The sequence below is a fragment of the Marmota marmota genome, unplaced genomic scaffold (genome assembly GCF_001458135.2).
Source record: "Marmota marmota marmota unplaced genomic scaffold, marMar, whole genome shotgun sequence".
NCBI lineage: Eukaryota > Metazoa > Chordata > Mammalia > Rodentia > Sciuridae > Marmota > Marmota marmota.
The window spans coordinates 6,212,686-6,227,048 of record NW_025999941.1 but is presented as its reverse complement, the minus strand read 5'-3'; the positions used below and the strand labels follow the sequence as shown (position 1 = coordinate 6,227,048).

The 14,363-nt window shown below is 34.9% G+C and overlaps 1 protein-coding gene across 1 annotated transcript in view; it reads right to left on the bottom strand.

Moving 5' to 3' along the window:
* Nucleotides 1-529: 529 nt before the first annotated feature.
* Nucleotides 530-14,363, bottom strand: part of Dennd6a (DENN domain containing 6A) — a 71,257-nt gene continuing 57,423 nt past the window's right edge. Inside the window, exons 13-20 of the mRNA XM_015494520.2 lie at nt 13,206-13,271; nt 12,035-12,099; nt 10,532-10,621; nt 5,581-5,634; nt 5,365-5,474; nt 5,076-5,178; nt 3,398-3,472; nt 530-2,717 (exon numbers count right to left, since the gene is read on the bottom strand). Coding sequence (XP_015350006.1) covers nt 2,586-2,717; nt 3,398-3,472; nt 5,076-5,178; nt 5,365-5,474; nt 5,581-5,634; nt 10,532-10,621; nt 12,035-12,099; nt 13,206-13,271 — 695 coding nt within the window. The 3' untranslated portion in view covers nt 530-2,585. The remainder of the gene's footprint in view (nt 2,718-3,397; nt 3,473-5,075; nt 5,179-5,364; nt 5,475-5,580; nt 5,635-10,531; nt 10,622-12,034; nt 12,100-13,205; nt 13,272-14,363) is intronic.

Here is a 14,363-nt window from a genome sequence, read left to right as displayed (position 1 = left end):
AATTCATGGGCTGAGGAGATTCTTCCACCTCAACCTCACAGGTAGTTGGGACCATAGGAATGTGCCAGTATGACTGGCTAAAATATTTTTATTGGAATATTTTGTAAAATCAATGCACTATTATAGAAGGGATATCAAATCTCTTAATTAACCTGTTACTAATTGAACTATTCATCTGTTCATAGTTAGTACACAGAGAAAGGTTTTCTTTTTTTTTTTTTTTTGGTACTTGGGATTGAACTCAGGGTCACTCAACCACGGAGCCACATCCCCAGCCCTATTTTTTAGAGAAGGGGTCTCACTGAGTTGTTTAGGGCCTTGCTAAGTTGCTGAGGCTGGCTTTGAACTCAGAATCCGCCTGCCTCAGCCTCCCGAGCTGCTAGATTACAGGCATGTGCTACAGTTCCCAGTGTTCATTTCTTAAAATCTGTCTGAAAATAAAAGGAATCTCTTAATGCATTAGTTTCATTAACTATGCTTTGCTTTTCCAAGCATTTCAAACTTAGAGAAATAAGACAAGACATCCAGGTGCTTTAAAATCCAAGGCCTTTAATTCAGTTTTGGTAATGACCAAAATGCCTTCACAAAATCTCTTTTGGACTATAAGTAGAAGGCACCCTAGGCATTACTTAATACCCTTAAAGCAGTGATTCCTTCTGATGCTGGTGGAGAGAAAACATTAAATGGCAGAGCTTAGATATTAATAAAGTCTTCTAAAAAAAAAACTCTGAAAATCACACAAAAAAATTACCAGTCTTTCTCAGTTTCCAATGTAACTTTAAGTTATTCTTACAAGTACATAATTTGAAATTAAAGAGATAAACTGTGTGAGTATAATGTTTTCAAACATGTTAAGTTTCAGTTACATACAGTAAATGAAGACACCATTATCATGCTAATTGGCATCTTTTGCTACTCTTTAGCTGTGCAAAATAAACTTGAAATGACACATCCTGTAGTGGTATAATTTAAAAGATCCTTGATATGACACTAATGACTCAAATTCTGGTCACAAACTGTATATAAATTGTAAGATTATTAAAATACACCTTTTTGAAAAATAATAAGATGACCATTTATACCTAAATAAAATTTCCAAGAAAGTTATGAAATACTTTAGCATAAAAAAGTAGTTGCCCCTTTTCTGAAAGGTCAACTGTTGTTTCACAAAATAACCCCTATGATGCTAGGCAAATGAATTCTTCCAAATGCCATACTCTAGACGTAGAGGTATGCTTCAAGATACTGCATCCATGAGGAAAGGGCACATCTGGGTATCAAACCACAGTAGACCAACTTACAAACACAAGGAGCCTTTCTTAGGTCAGGAATGCCCTTTAGAATTATAGCAACAGAGAACAAGAGAGAGCTTCTGAAGTCACTTCTTTTACTAATACATACAACTATATTTGGTAGTTGAGAGGGTAATTAAGACACAGCTATTTACATTTGTGCTACATCATGTGTGCCTATTTTAAATAGTGGCTTCTGTAGGATATTCTCATTCAAACACAAACCAATCTTACTAAATTAAATCACATTCTTCTTTTTTGGCAAGGTGGTATAAACAAAAGAGAAATAACAACAACAAAAAAAAAAAAAACATAGTAACCATAACATTGATTCAAAACAAAAGTTCCCATGTTAAACAATAGGAAGAATGTCCGGAGAAACATTAGTTTTGGGGAAATAACACTACCCAACAAATAATGCTGGAAATCAACCTTATAATCACTCAAATAACTATTGCATAAAAGGCTTATGAATGCCTTTGAAATAATAATACTTCAGTTTTAAAAAATATTTGATTATGAGATTCATAATTAGAATTATCTTTGAAAAGCATCCAAGCTTATTAATTTACATAGACCCAATGAATAAAGGGTAAAGGAAAATAAAGTCTTCCATAATTAATACTAGATGCCTTCTTGCCTCTGGAGAAAGTGGTAAGATTACATTTTGAAAATAATGAAATAAAAACCTATATGACAATTGAAAAAAAATACCATGCCTTCTAATAAATATTTTTAAGCATTGATTACTCAATATAATCCTTCATAAAATTATGTTTCATAATCAAATAAGAAAAAGCCTCAAGAATAGCAGCTGGACTTTGTGAAACATGAAGGACAACAAAAGGCACTACATAAGCATCAACTATAGTTGGACAGTTCAGTCTTTTCCTTCTTAAGAAGATAGCCAGTGTGAATGTTATTTTTATAACCCCCTGAGTTTTAACATGATTGGGCAAAGCAGCACCAATTTAAAAAAATATCTGCAATGCCAGCACTGCAGTTTGGAATCACGTATACTGATGGCCCCTCAGGTCTCTCATAAGAGCACTTTAGAACATGATTAAAAATATAGAACTGCCTTCGGTGTTTCAGTATTAAAGTGGAACCACCACAGATATCCATTTTTAAAAATAATGCAATAAAAAGTTCTGTTTATACAATACAGTCTTTCCACCCTGTATCTTAGCATTCACAGCTATTTTCCACTCTGCTGCCACTGGAAGATCTTTGTGCGTCTGGTTGAAATGTCAGTATGCTTCATGATGCACAATCCTTTTTGGCTGGAAAATATCACATCATGCCTGTTTTGAACAGTATGCCTTGCAGGTCCTCTGGCAATGCTAAGATAATTGCATCTATGTGTGTCCGTAACTTTTCCATAGTGTCAGGTTTCACAGGTAAATGCTCTCGATCAGCCTGCAACTACAACATTTGGCAGCATTTAAATGGATCTTTATTAATATATTATGATCTCTATATAAACAGTCTTAACAGTCTAACAACTTGGAAACTTTCAGTCTTTTTGTCCCCCCCCCCCTTTTTTTTTTTTTTTTTTTGGTACTAGGGTATTTTACCACTGAGATATACCCCCAGCCCTTTTTATTTTTTGAGACAGGGTCAAGTTGCTTAGGACCTCACTAAGTTGCTCAGGCTGGCCTTGAACTTCAAATCCTCCTGTCTCAGCCTCCCAAGTTACAGGGATTACAGGTGTGCACCACCAAGCCTAGCTGGAAACTTTCCATCTCAGACTAGAATTTACAGAAACTAAAAAATCAAAGAACATGCCATTTAAAAAAAATACATGATTAAGCCAAAAAAGGGCTCCTATATAAATTCATAGATAAAACCTAGATATACTACATGATATTAAATATAACTGGCAATGTTTTTGTAGAATTCATTAAATTCATGTAAAAATCTTTAGAATAATATGGCATCTCTATGATCTCCCTGAGTGACCAAATATTTTTGTTCAGATCTACCACCAACAGACCAATCTCAAATCTTAAGTTACATCTGTGATACATCTTACAGCATTGGCTCAAATAAGAGGAAAATATCTTCACACACCAATTTAATCTTCAGCTGCTTTGGCTACATACCAGCTTATTTTTCAGCTTCAGTACAAGGTCTACTATTTCTACTTCTGTGTGTTTCTGGATCCAGAGAAGTAGGTCCTAGAACAATAAGCAAATCCCAAATCAGTATGTACTCAATATTCAAACCTCTTTATTTTAATAGCCAAGGCTAATGCAAAAGAAGGAAAAGAACAGTATTTAACTCATATATACCATTACAATATAAGAATAATTATCATAGTATTCTAGAAATTGTTCGTTAGGTAAGTTTTGACATTAGTTAGAAAAAAATTCATACTATTTGGAAGTAAAACAAAATGGAAGAAAGTTCCTTTCTGAGATAGTCCTTTTAGGTCAACCAAAAAACAGACAAACAAAACAAAAAATTGTGGCTGGACACAGGGGCATATGCTTGTAATCCCAGCAATTTGGGAGCCTAAGGCAGGAGGATCACAAGATCCAAGGCCTGCATCAGTAATTTAATGAAACCCTATCTCAAAATAAAAATTTTTAAAAAGGACAGGAGATGAAGCTCAATGGTAAAGCACCCATGGGTTTAATTTTCAGTACCAAAAAAAGGAAAAATTGTAGATCAATGCAATATTAAATTCCTTTCCCATGCCAATAAATAATTTATAAGAAATATTAGTAGCTGGATGTAGTGGTGCACACCTGTAATCCCAGCGGCTCAGGAGGCTAAGACAGGAGAATCGCACGTTCAAAGCCAGCCTCAGTAATGTCAAGGTGCTATGTAACTTAGTGAGACCCTGTCTCTAAATAAAATACAAAATAGGGCTGGGGATGTGGCTCAGTGATCGGGGACCCCTGAGTTAAATCCCAGGTACCAAAAAATATATATATATATATATACACTGATTAACAAATTAAGAAAGCTGAACATGAATGTATTACTGGATGTAAACTTTGTATCTTCAAATAAACTCTCCTGGACTTACTTTGTTGTTTTCTTCATTTTTTTTCTCAGAGCCAGAATCACTGGGAATTTATGATTAGAAAGAAAACACTGAGGCTAGGCTGCCTCAATATTTAAAGCTAAATACAAATGAAAAATAAGACTATATATTTTCACAAGTAGTTCAATTTAAAATAGGCTGGTGGTAAATTATACTATATGAAAAACCAATCCAAGCCATGAAAAATTTGTTAATACTAAGTGAGAAAGATGAGTAAATCATATTGGAAAAGATCTGAAGTTAGATGGCTTGAATTTGAATCCTAACTCCCTCCAGTTGTGATGAATATTAAGCAACCAGTTCTCCAGAAAAAGTCTTTATAGTATTTGCCAACTGAAGCAATTTCAAACTACCAACCTGAAGTCACTAAATGCTTAACTAGGAAAAGATGTGCACAATTAGCTCTTATGGACAAATGCAAGTGGACTCCAGAACACTACTGGCTCTGCTACTTAGTGGTGATGTGAAATTAAGACAAGTCACTCAAGTTCTAAGCCACAAGTAAAGATCCTAACATGCCTACCTTGATGAATTGTGAAGATTAAAAAAGGAGTATCCATATAAATCATCTACACACAGTCCCTGTCACAAAGTATATAATCTAGAAAAGTTAGATATCATTGCTATTTATAAAGATGCAGACCTGGGCATTATCTTCAACCTCTAAAGATAATTTTATCTTTACTCTCAATAGTTGTTAGTCATCACACATACACACTGTTTTCTACCTCTTCACAAAGAGCTTCTAGATGGAGTGCCTCTAGTTTTTGAGTCATTTCTTTTCGCCGGGTCTTGAACCAGCCATCAAAATTTGGAGACTTTAGAAAATGCCTATAAAAAATAAATGCAAGAAGCAAAGTTTGACTATGACTTATTTCCTCTCTTTAGTACATTTCTTATCTATAATTCAGAAAAACATTCCAAATAATAGCATTTTCCAAAAAGAATGTATAAGGCCATTTTTTTATTTTGTTTTCTTTTTAAATAAAGCTCTACAGATGAAGGGAAAAGACTAACCGGTAAAGTCCAATCCAATCGCCTTTTATTCTAGAAGTTAGCTGAGGTCCTGTTTTCTCAAGTGTTTTCATAAATTCTTCTGGAAGGAACTGTCTTAATTGGGGTGGACTCTACAAAACAAGATATACTATATTAAGAAATTAGAAATGGATACATTCAGAGAAGTTAATTATGATTACAAAATTTAAATAGGAATTTATTTGGATATATTCATACCTTCCATGGAGAGATACTTTTCTGCAAAGGCATCAAGCTTGCCACATACCTTTCCTAAAACCAAAAAATAAGTTAATAAGGGCTGGGGTTGTGGCTCAGTGATAGAGTGCTTGCCTACCATGTATGAGGCACTGAGTTCAATTCTCAGCACCGCATATAAATAAAGAAAATAAAGTCCATTGACAACTAAAAAGATATTTTTTAAAAAATAAGTTAATAAAAGTTAGGCATTCTTACCTAAAGGTCTTCTGGGGGCAGGGGCAGCAGTTACTAGGAATTGAACCTAGGAAGCACTCTACATACAGCCACATCCCCAGCCTTCTTTTTTTGTGTGTGGTGTTGCCAAGTTTTCCAGGTTTGACTCAAACTTGTGATCCTCCTACCTCAGCCTCCCTATTTGCTGGGATTACAGGTATGTGCCACCATGTTCAACCCAGAGCTCTTAAACTTAAAAAAAATGGGTTTCCTAGTAGAATATTATGATATATATTTTGGGGTTTTTATCCACAGTTCCTGACTTATAACTCCCTTCTCAAGGCAGGCCAGAGAAACTAGACTATCTCTCTCCCAAAGTGGGTCATAGAGACTCTAATCTTCCATCTAACTAGGAACTGCTGAACATATAAATAAATTCTCTGATATACCTTGTCTGATAGTAGATGATGAGACCCCCATTTCAGAAGGGGTCCTGTCCCATACCCACAAGGAAGGAATGCTGAAGAATATGAATACACACACCTCGCTGGTTTTCTCCACTCAGTCTATTAGCATTAGATCATATCTTTTTTGTCCAATCACATTTTAACATAGTTATCCATGCTTTAATCATGCCAATGCAATAAAGTCTCCATAAGAACCCAAAAGACAGTGTGTGTAGAACTTCCCAACAACTGAATACATGAAGTTCCGAAGGGTGGTACGCCAGGAGAGGACATGGAAGCTCCATGCCCCTTTCCCCCCATCTTACCTTATGCATTTTTTATCTGTACCATTTGTAATACCCTTTATAATAAACCAGTAAATGTTAAGTGTTTCCCTAAGTCTGTGAGTCATCCAAGCAAATTAATCAAACACCAAGGAGGGGATTGTAGGAACCAAACTGCCAGGCAGTTGGAAGCACAGGTAAACAACTTGAGGTTTGTGACTGAAATCTGAACAGAAGGGGTGCAATCTTGGGAACTGAGCCCTCAACCTGTAGGGTCTGATGCTATATCCAGATACACAATGTCAGAATCAAAATAAAGGACATCTCACTGGTGTCTGTTGCAGAACTGCTTGCTTGCTGGTGGACAGAAAACCCACACCATGTAGAGTCACAGAAGTGATCTATGTTGTGAGTGTACAGGAGACTGAATTATTTTTTTTCTACTCACCATCATATGCTCTTTCAAATTAACTCCACCAATGCCCACAGTAGATATAGCTAAATTTAGATTGAGTTGGAAGTTGTTTACAACAAAAATGTTACTAAATCTTTGACAATCCAAGAAAGAACATTTTTTGCTTTGTTTTGTTTTTTTGAGATGGATGTCTCACTATGTTGGCCAAGTTGGTCCCAAATTCATGGGTTCAAATGATTCTCATACCTCAGCTTCCAAAGTAGTTAGGACTTACAAATATGCATCACTGCACCCAGATCTTATTTTAGTGATAACTGTTAACCTTACTGAGTAACTATGTGCCAGAAAATATACTTAACATTTTACATGCATGATCTCTTGTAATCCTTGCAACCATGCTCTGTGTTAGGTATTACTGGGAAATCAAAGCTTCAAAAAACTAAATAACTTCCCTCTGTCTCTGAGCTATGATCCCAGCCTGAAAGGTAGGTATATAAAGAGAACAAAAGTAATTGACATCCACACACCCAGAAACAACATTTTTTCCCCAAGATGAACAAAGATCTTCAGATTGCCCTCATATGATGTTCAGATAGATTATATTAATAACTAGACAAATAACTAGACAAAATATTGTGATACAGTCTGTATGTTTACGACATTCCACTGAATTTCTTAAAATAGTCATATCATTTAGTCATTTATTCCATAAATATTAGAATGCTATCACATGCCAGACTGAGGAAATGATAACAAGACAGACATGATCCCTGTCATCCTGAAGGATAGTTTCATGAATATGATATCAATCTATATTTAAAAAACAATATCAGAGAAAGAAAATCCAAGGTAACCTTCTTTTAAGGTACAAAACACAACAATCAAAATAGTATTTCAGCCAGGCACAGTGGCAGACACTTGTAATCCCAGCAGCTCTGGAGGGTGAGCCAGGAGGATTGCGAGTTCAAAGCCAGTCTCAGCAAAAGCGAGGTGCCAAGCAACTCAGTGAGACCCTGTCTACATAAAATACAAAAGAGATCTGAGGATTTAGCACAGGTAGAGCAATCCCCCAGTACTCCCTCCAAAAAAATAGTATTTCACATTAAACTAGTAAGTGGATGTGCCTAGGACAAGCTCCTTCTTCAGACTGACCCATGCAGAGGCACACCCTCAGCTCTGCATTGATCCCCAATCAGGCAGCTGTAGCTGCCCTCCAAGGTCATGTCAGAGCAGTTTCCAGGCTGCAGAAGAATCTGAAGAGCTACTGGATAGAACTGCACTTTAGCAATAATGGAAATGGGAGCAGTGCTTCAGTTTCAGTTTTTGTTTATAATGATGACATGGAAAAAATACTGATAGGTGCCCAGCATGAATCTGGGATGCAGTAGCTCCAAGAGTTCTCAATGTGACAGCCATCTCACTCATAGGCACCACTAGATACAAATAGAGCTTCTGAAACAGACACCCTTAGCATTAGAGAAAACAACAGCTCTCAGTCCAAGAAAGATGTTATTAAGGAAAGAAGTTGGAAGATCTTGAAGAAAAACTTGGATTGAATAAATGGCTGATCAAGTCATCTAAAAAATCTCCCCAAGGAGTTCATCCTTAAATACCAGTATACATCTACTCTCAATATGAGAAACACCACACTACAGAGAAAGGAGCATCTTCTTGGTGAAATTTCTAAAGGTTTTTCATCTCTGCTGCTCTTTTCTCCACTGGCCATTGGCCCAGGAACTATGTTAGAAGGCATATAACAGCCTCCACCAGCACCTTTTGATAAATAATTAGATCTGACTTTGTTCATACAGTGTGGATGTATAGCTAAGCATCTGACAGCTAACTGAAGACCTAATATGATCCCTGGATTGTTGTCCAACCTGTGTTTATTTGTTCTGTAAATGCTGTATTCCTAATATAGTAGATTGAAAGAACAGACACTAAACTATTATTACAAACCTGTGGAATCAATCAATAAGTGTGTCAGACTGATTCATAGCTACTATAACAATTTAGTGTTAAATTTTCTTTAGATACTAGGGAAAAATAAATACCTAATGTAAATAATTATACTAAACCAGTCATGATGTATGTAGTATTTTCAAAATTACCTATAACTTGGGCTGGGGTTATGGTTCAGTGACAGAGCGCTTGCCTTGCATATGTGAGGCACTGGGTTCAATCCTCAGCATCACATAAAAATAAATAAACATGGCTGAGGATGTGGCTCAAGCTCGCCTGGCATGCGCGGGGTGCTGGGTTCAATCCTCAGCACCACATAAAATAAAATAAAGATGTTATGTCCGCCGAAAACTGAAAAATAAATATTTAAAAATTCTCTTTCTCTCTTTAATAAATAAATAAATAAACAAACAAAATATATTGTACCCATGTATAACTAAAAAAGTATTTTTAAAAAATTATCTATAACTTTAATTCACTTAAAACACTTTCAAAGAATGAATAACACTGATATTAAAATCACTACATTAAGGGGTTTATCCAAAATACTGTGGTCTTATATTCATCAACTGTAGAAAATACTGTTTAATTTACATGGTTGCAGGGTATCTACTAAAGACTACAATTAACTATCCTAATAGTTATTAATAATATAAATAAAAGTCCAGCTACAAATTATGCTGTAGCTAAGTGTGGTGGTGCATGCCTATAATCCTAGCTACTCGGAAGAGTAAGACAGGAGAATTGGAAGTTTGAGGCCAGTCTTAGCAACTTAACAAGACACTGTCTCAAAAAATAAAAAGGGCTGGGTATGTAGTTCAATGTTACAGCACCGCTGGTTCAATCCCCAGTACCAGGGTAGGGAGTAGAAAAAACATCCACTACTATATATTTCATACACTAAACTGATTTTGTTTTTGCAGTATAAAAAATTCAACTTCTGATTGTTAAGTAATCATTTGGATGATCAGTTTTATGTCAAAGGCACCTACTTAATATCTTTTTTTTCCCCTGTATTAAGGACCAAACCCAGGAGTACTCCACCTCTGAGCTTCATTACCACCTTTTTTTGTTTGTTTTAATTTTGAAACAAGGTCTCTCTAAGTTGCCCAGGTTGGCCCCAAACTTGTAATTCTCCTGCCTCAGCCTTCCAAGTTGCTGGGATTACAAGTGTGTACCACTGTGCCTACTTTTTCTTGGTATCTTTTACTGTTCATCACTCTGGATTATTGGATTTAATTTTATCACTCGCATTTAACTTTTGTGTGCTCTTAAAATCATCTTTATTCTAAGCAAAACTGTATCCACTTTCAAAGAATGGAAATAGAAAAAAAATATTTTTTGCCAAATTAAAAAAAAAATTCAGATCAATGATCTCATTTAAGATTCATACAAACATGGAAAGTATTTAGGTAAAGTAGAATTAGCCACATATTACAAACATGGAAACTGAAGAAAAAGAGGAATGAACTGGCTTATCAAAGTTGCACAGTTAATACCAGAACAAAGAATCCAAGTCCCCTGCAAAGGGCTCTATGCTAAATTATTAAGCAGGCAAAACACACAACTTAAGGCTTAGAGGATGAGAAAATAGTTCATATACCTTCAACAAATCATTAAATTAAGCAAAGACACATTTGTTAACTTACTAATGGAATGATGAAACTTTGCGTCAGTTCCAAAAAATATCGACGGAGAATCACACTTTGAGCCTCAGAAGGACGTTTCTGTTGTACACCCTTAAAAGAGGAAATAATGAGAACCTACATTCTAGTGCCCAGAAATATAAAACACTAATAATTACCAAGTTCAACTTTGTAAACATACATTTATATTAACATAAAAAACCTAGAACTTAATCTTCCAGTAATTTAATTTGAAGTTAATTGTGTCCTTTCCTGTGAAATGAATCATTTGCAAGAAGTTGGCAGAGTAGAGGGAGGGGAGATGGAGAAAGAGTGATCCATTAGTTCTAAGTTACAGCCAGGATCAAGAAGTTCTGGTGTGCTATACTGCACAGTAAGGTGACTATAGATAACAATTATGTACTGGATATCTCAAAAATCCAGAAAAAAAGGAGTTTGAATGTTTTCACCATTAAAAAAATGATGAAAAAAATCGAGGATAGGTATGTTTGACCTGATTTAAGCATTAAATAATGCATACATGCATCAAAACATCACATGGCACACCACTAACATATATAATTTTATGTTTTTGCTTCAATTAAAAAATAAATTTTATTTAAACACAAACAGAATCTTTAAAGCAAAACTTAAAGAGACTTTAGCTTAGGGAACATCCTATACTTAAAAACATCAATTCATGCTGTACACAGTGGTACACACCTGTAATTCCAGCTACTTGGAAGGCTGAGGCAGGGGGCCTGCAAGTTCAATGTCAGCCTCAGTAACTTAGAGATCCTGTTTCCAAAAAAAAAAAAAAAAAAACAACGGGGGAGGGGGGCGCTAGGGATGTAACTCTGATAGAGCACCCCAGTAATACACTAGTAATACATACACACATCAAAAAAAATCAGTTCATAGCGAAGAAATCTTAATTTCATATTTTCTATATTAATACTATTTACATTTAAAAACTTTATCTCCTACCATTAGATGCTGAACTACCTCATGGTAGAATCTATGACTTTCTTTTTACTATAACTCCCAAGTTTCTAGAAAGATTGGCACTCCTTAGTAGATACAGCTTCAATATTCAGGCTATTACTTTGACTTTTATAAAACTTTGGTTTTAAAGTGAGATTCACTGGGCTTGGTGGTACACACTTGTAATCATATCATCTCTGGAGGATGAGGTAGGAGGATTTCAAGTTTGAGGCCAGCCTCAGCAACTTAGCAAGACCTTGTCTTAATTTCACATCACCACTAAGTAGCAGAGCCAGTAGTGTTCTGGAGTCCACTTGCATTTGTCCATAAGAGCTAATTGTGCACATCTTTTCCTAGTTAAGCATTTANAAAAAAAAAAAAAAAAAAAAAAAATGGACTGAGGATGTAGCTCAGTGTATGTATAGCACCTGTGGGTTCAATCTCCAGTAAAAAAAATAATAGACTCCATTTCACAAAGCATATATTGCCTAAATAGATATTACATACCAGAACAGAGATTTAATAATATGAACAAGTAATTACCTTCTGTAATTGTTTTATGATCTCTTCATCTCTATTTAGATATGGCTTATAAGAAGTATAAACTCCTAAGAAGTAAAGAAAAGAATATGGTAAAGAGAAAAATTCAACTACCAGAGAAGTATATATTTAAAAATTAATAAAAGTCAATACCATCTCTTCCTGAACAGTGCCTGAGGTGGTCTGAGGTGATCTGTGAAAATGGTTCTTATTCTCTTAACCCAGAAAGTCCCCCAAAAATCACACAAATCAAGAGGTTCAAATCTTTATGTTCACTTTATTTTTTTTTTTATTTTTATTTTTTTTTAGGGATTTTTTTTTTAATATTTATTGTTTAGTTATTGGCAGACACAACATCTTCGTTTGTATGTGGTGCTGAGGATCGAACCCGGGCCGCACGCATGCCAGTCGAGCGCGCTACCGCTTGAGCCACATCCCCAGCCCTTTATGTTCACTTTAAGAATACCTGTGAAACTACTTAGGCCAACAAGGACATGCCTAAATGAAAAGCCACCAAGTATTTGAAAGAAGTCACTTTAAAGAAGCAATATGTGCCATTCTAGTATTACAATAGTGGATGGAGTTGGTTGATATTGCAGACCAAGTGAGGCTGGACATAGGGTCAGTGACCTATAATTTTTGCATTTAGAATTTAAATTAGAATAAAACTAAGTTCTTAAATAGTTAATTTCAATTATTTTAAATAGTTAAATTTTTAAAATTTTTATTCATTTATTTTTAATTGGTTCTAATTACTTACACATGATAGAAGAATGCATTTTGACACCTTGTACACAATTGGAGAAAAACTTTAAATGGTTAAATTCTTGAATTTAGAATTTTTGCAATACCTGCTTAAAATGCAGAGAGTAATGCTGAACTTACATGTCGATTCTCTGATTATTGACCATACCAAGGTGAACAAAGCACACAAAACACACTGCCATACTTAGAGAGCTCATGGTTGGATTAATCCATACATGAGTTCCCCTACTACACTGAAATGATCCTCCCTGAAAAGAAATAAATTGTTCCTAAACCAGAATAGAAGGTTGCACAAAAGAAAAAGACATCCTAGAAGAAGTTGAAAAAATCAAAACTTATGGCACAGAAATAAATTCAGCATAAAATAAATGTAAATAAAAGTAAGAAAAGAAAAAAAAGAAGTCAATACCAGGTTTTGAATCCAGAGTCTTTAGGTTCTTCAATTTTTTCACTTTAACTTGTTTAGGAATTTCACCTGAAGGAAACAGCATAAGCATCCTTATTAATGATATAATCATACATATTACAAAACTAGAATTTTATATGATTAATGATCTAATAAGTGTTTGTTAAGAGTGCTGTAAATAAAGCATTATTCTTAACATCAATTAATACTGAAGAGTTCATTTCATTCCTAATATATTAAAACTGGAAAAGGGGAACATTGGATTATTAACACTATAGAAACAATTCAGGTAAACTGTACTAAAAATAGATATTTGATCTTTGATTAATATGTATCTATCATTACTTAAATTCTTCCCTTTTTGTTACTCAATTTGTAATTTAAAATATATGTGCAAAGTACATGAAACTAGAAAATTATGTTTCAAATAGGAATAAGATACCCTTTAAGAGCAAATGGAAGGGTAGGGGTGTAGCTCAATGGTAGAGCACTTGCTTAGCAGGCACAAAGCTTTGGAGTATAATTCCTGGAACCACCACCAAAAAAAAGTAAATAGAAAAGAAAGAAACTCCAAAGTGACCAAGCAGATATAAATTTAAAAGTTTTATTTTTTGTTATTTCCACTACGTCTGTCTTTGGACTATAGAAACTTACACTGTCATCAAGTGATAAGAGTGTGTGCAACCACCACAAGTCTGAGCCACAGATCACAGAGCTGAGAAGGCTGCTGTGTTGAATAGTATAGTACAGGTAATGGCCTTGGTCTTGTGGTCAAAGGAAGCCATAACCTAAATAACCCATATAACAGGCAGAAAAAAAAAATGCCTCTAGGATCACACTTAAAAGTGTCACAAACAGGGCTAGGGTTGTGGATCAGTGGTAGAGTGCTTGCCTAGCATATGTGAGGTACTGGGTTTGATCCTCAGCACCACACACAAAAAGAAAAAATAAAGTTATTATTTTTAAAAAAAGGGTCATGAACATACATGTTTTTAAAAACATTTTTTTTTCCTATTTTCTGCCCTCCCTCTCTTTGCTAAAGAGTAAAAGAACCTAAGGACTGAAAAAAAAATCTAAAAACTATCTAATCCAAGCATCTAAATTTAGAAAATATCTTTCTTTAAACATTACATAGATCAAACTGGTAAATGTACTATATAC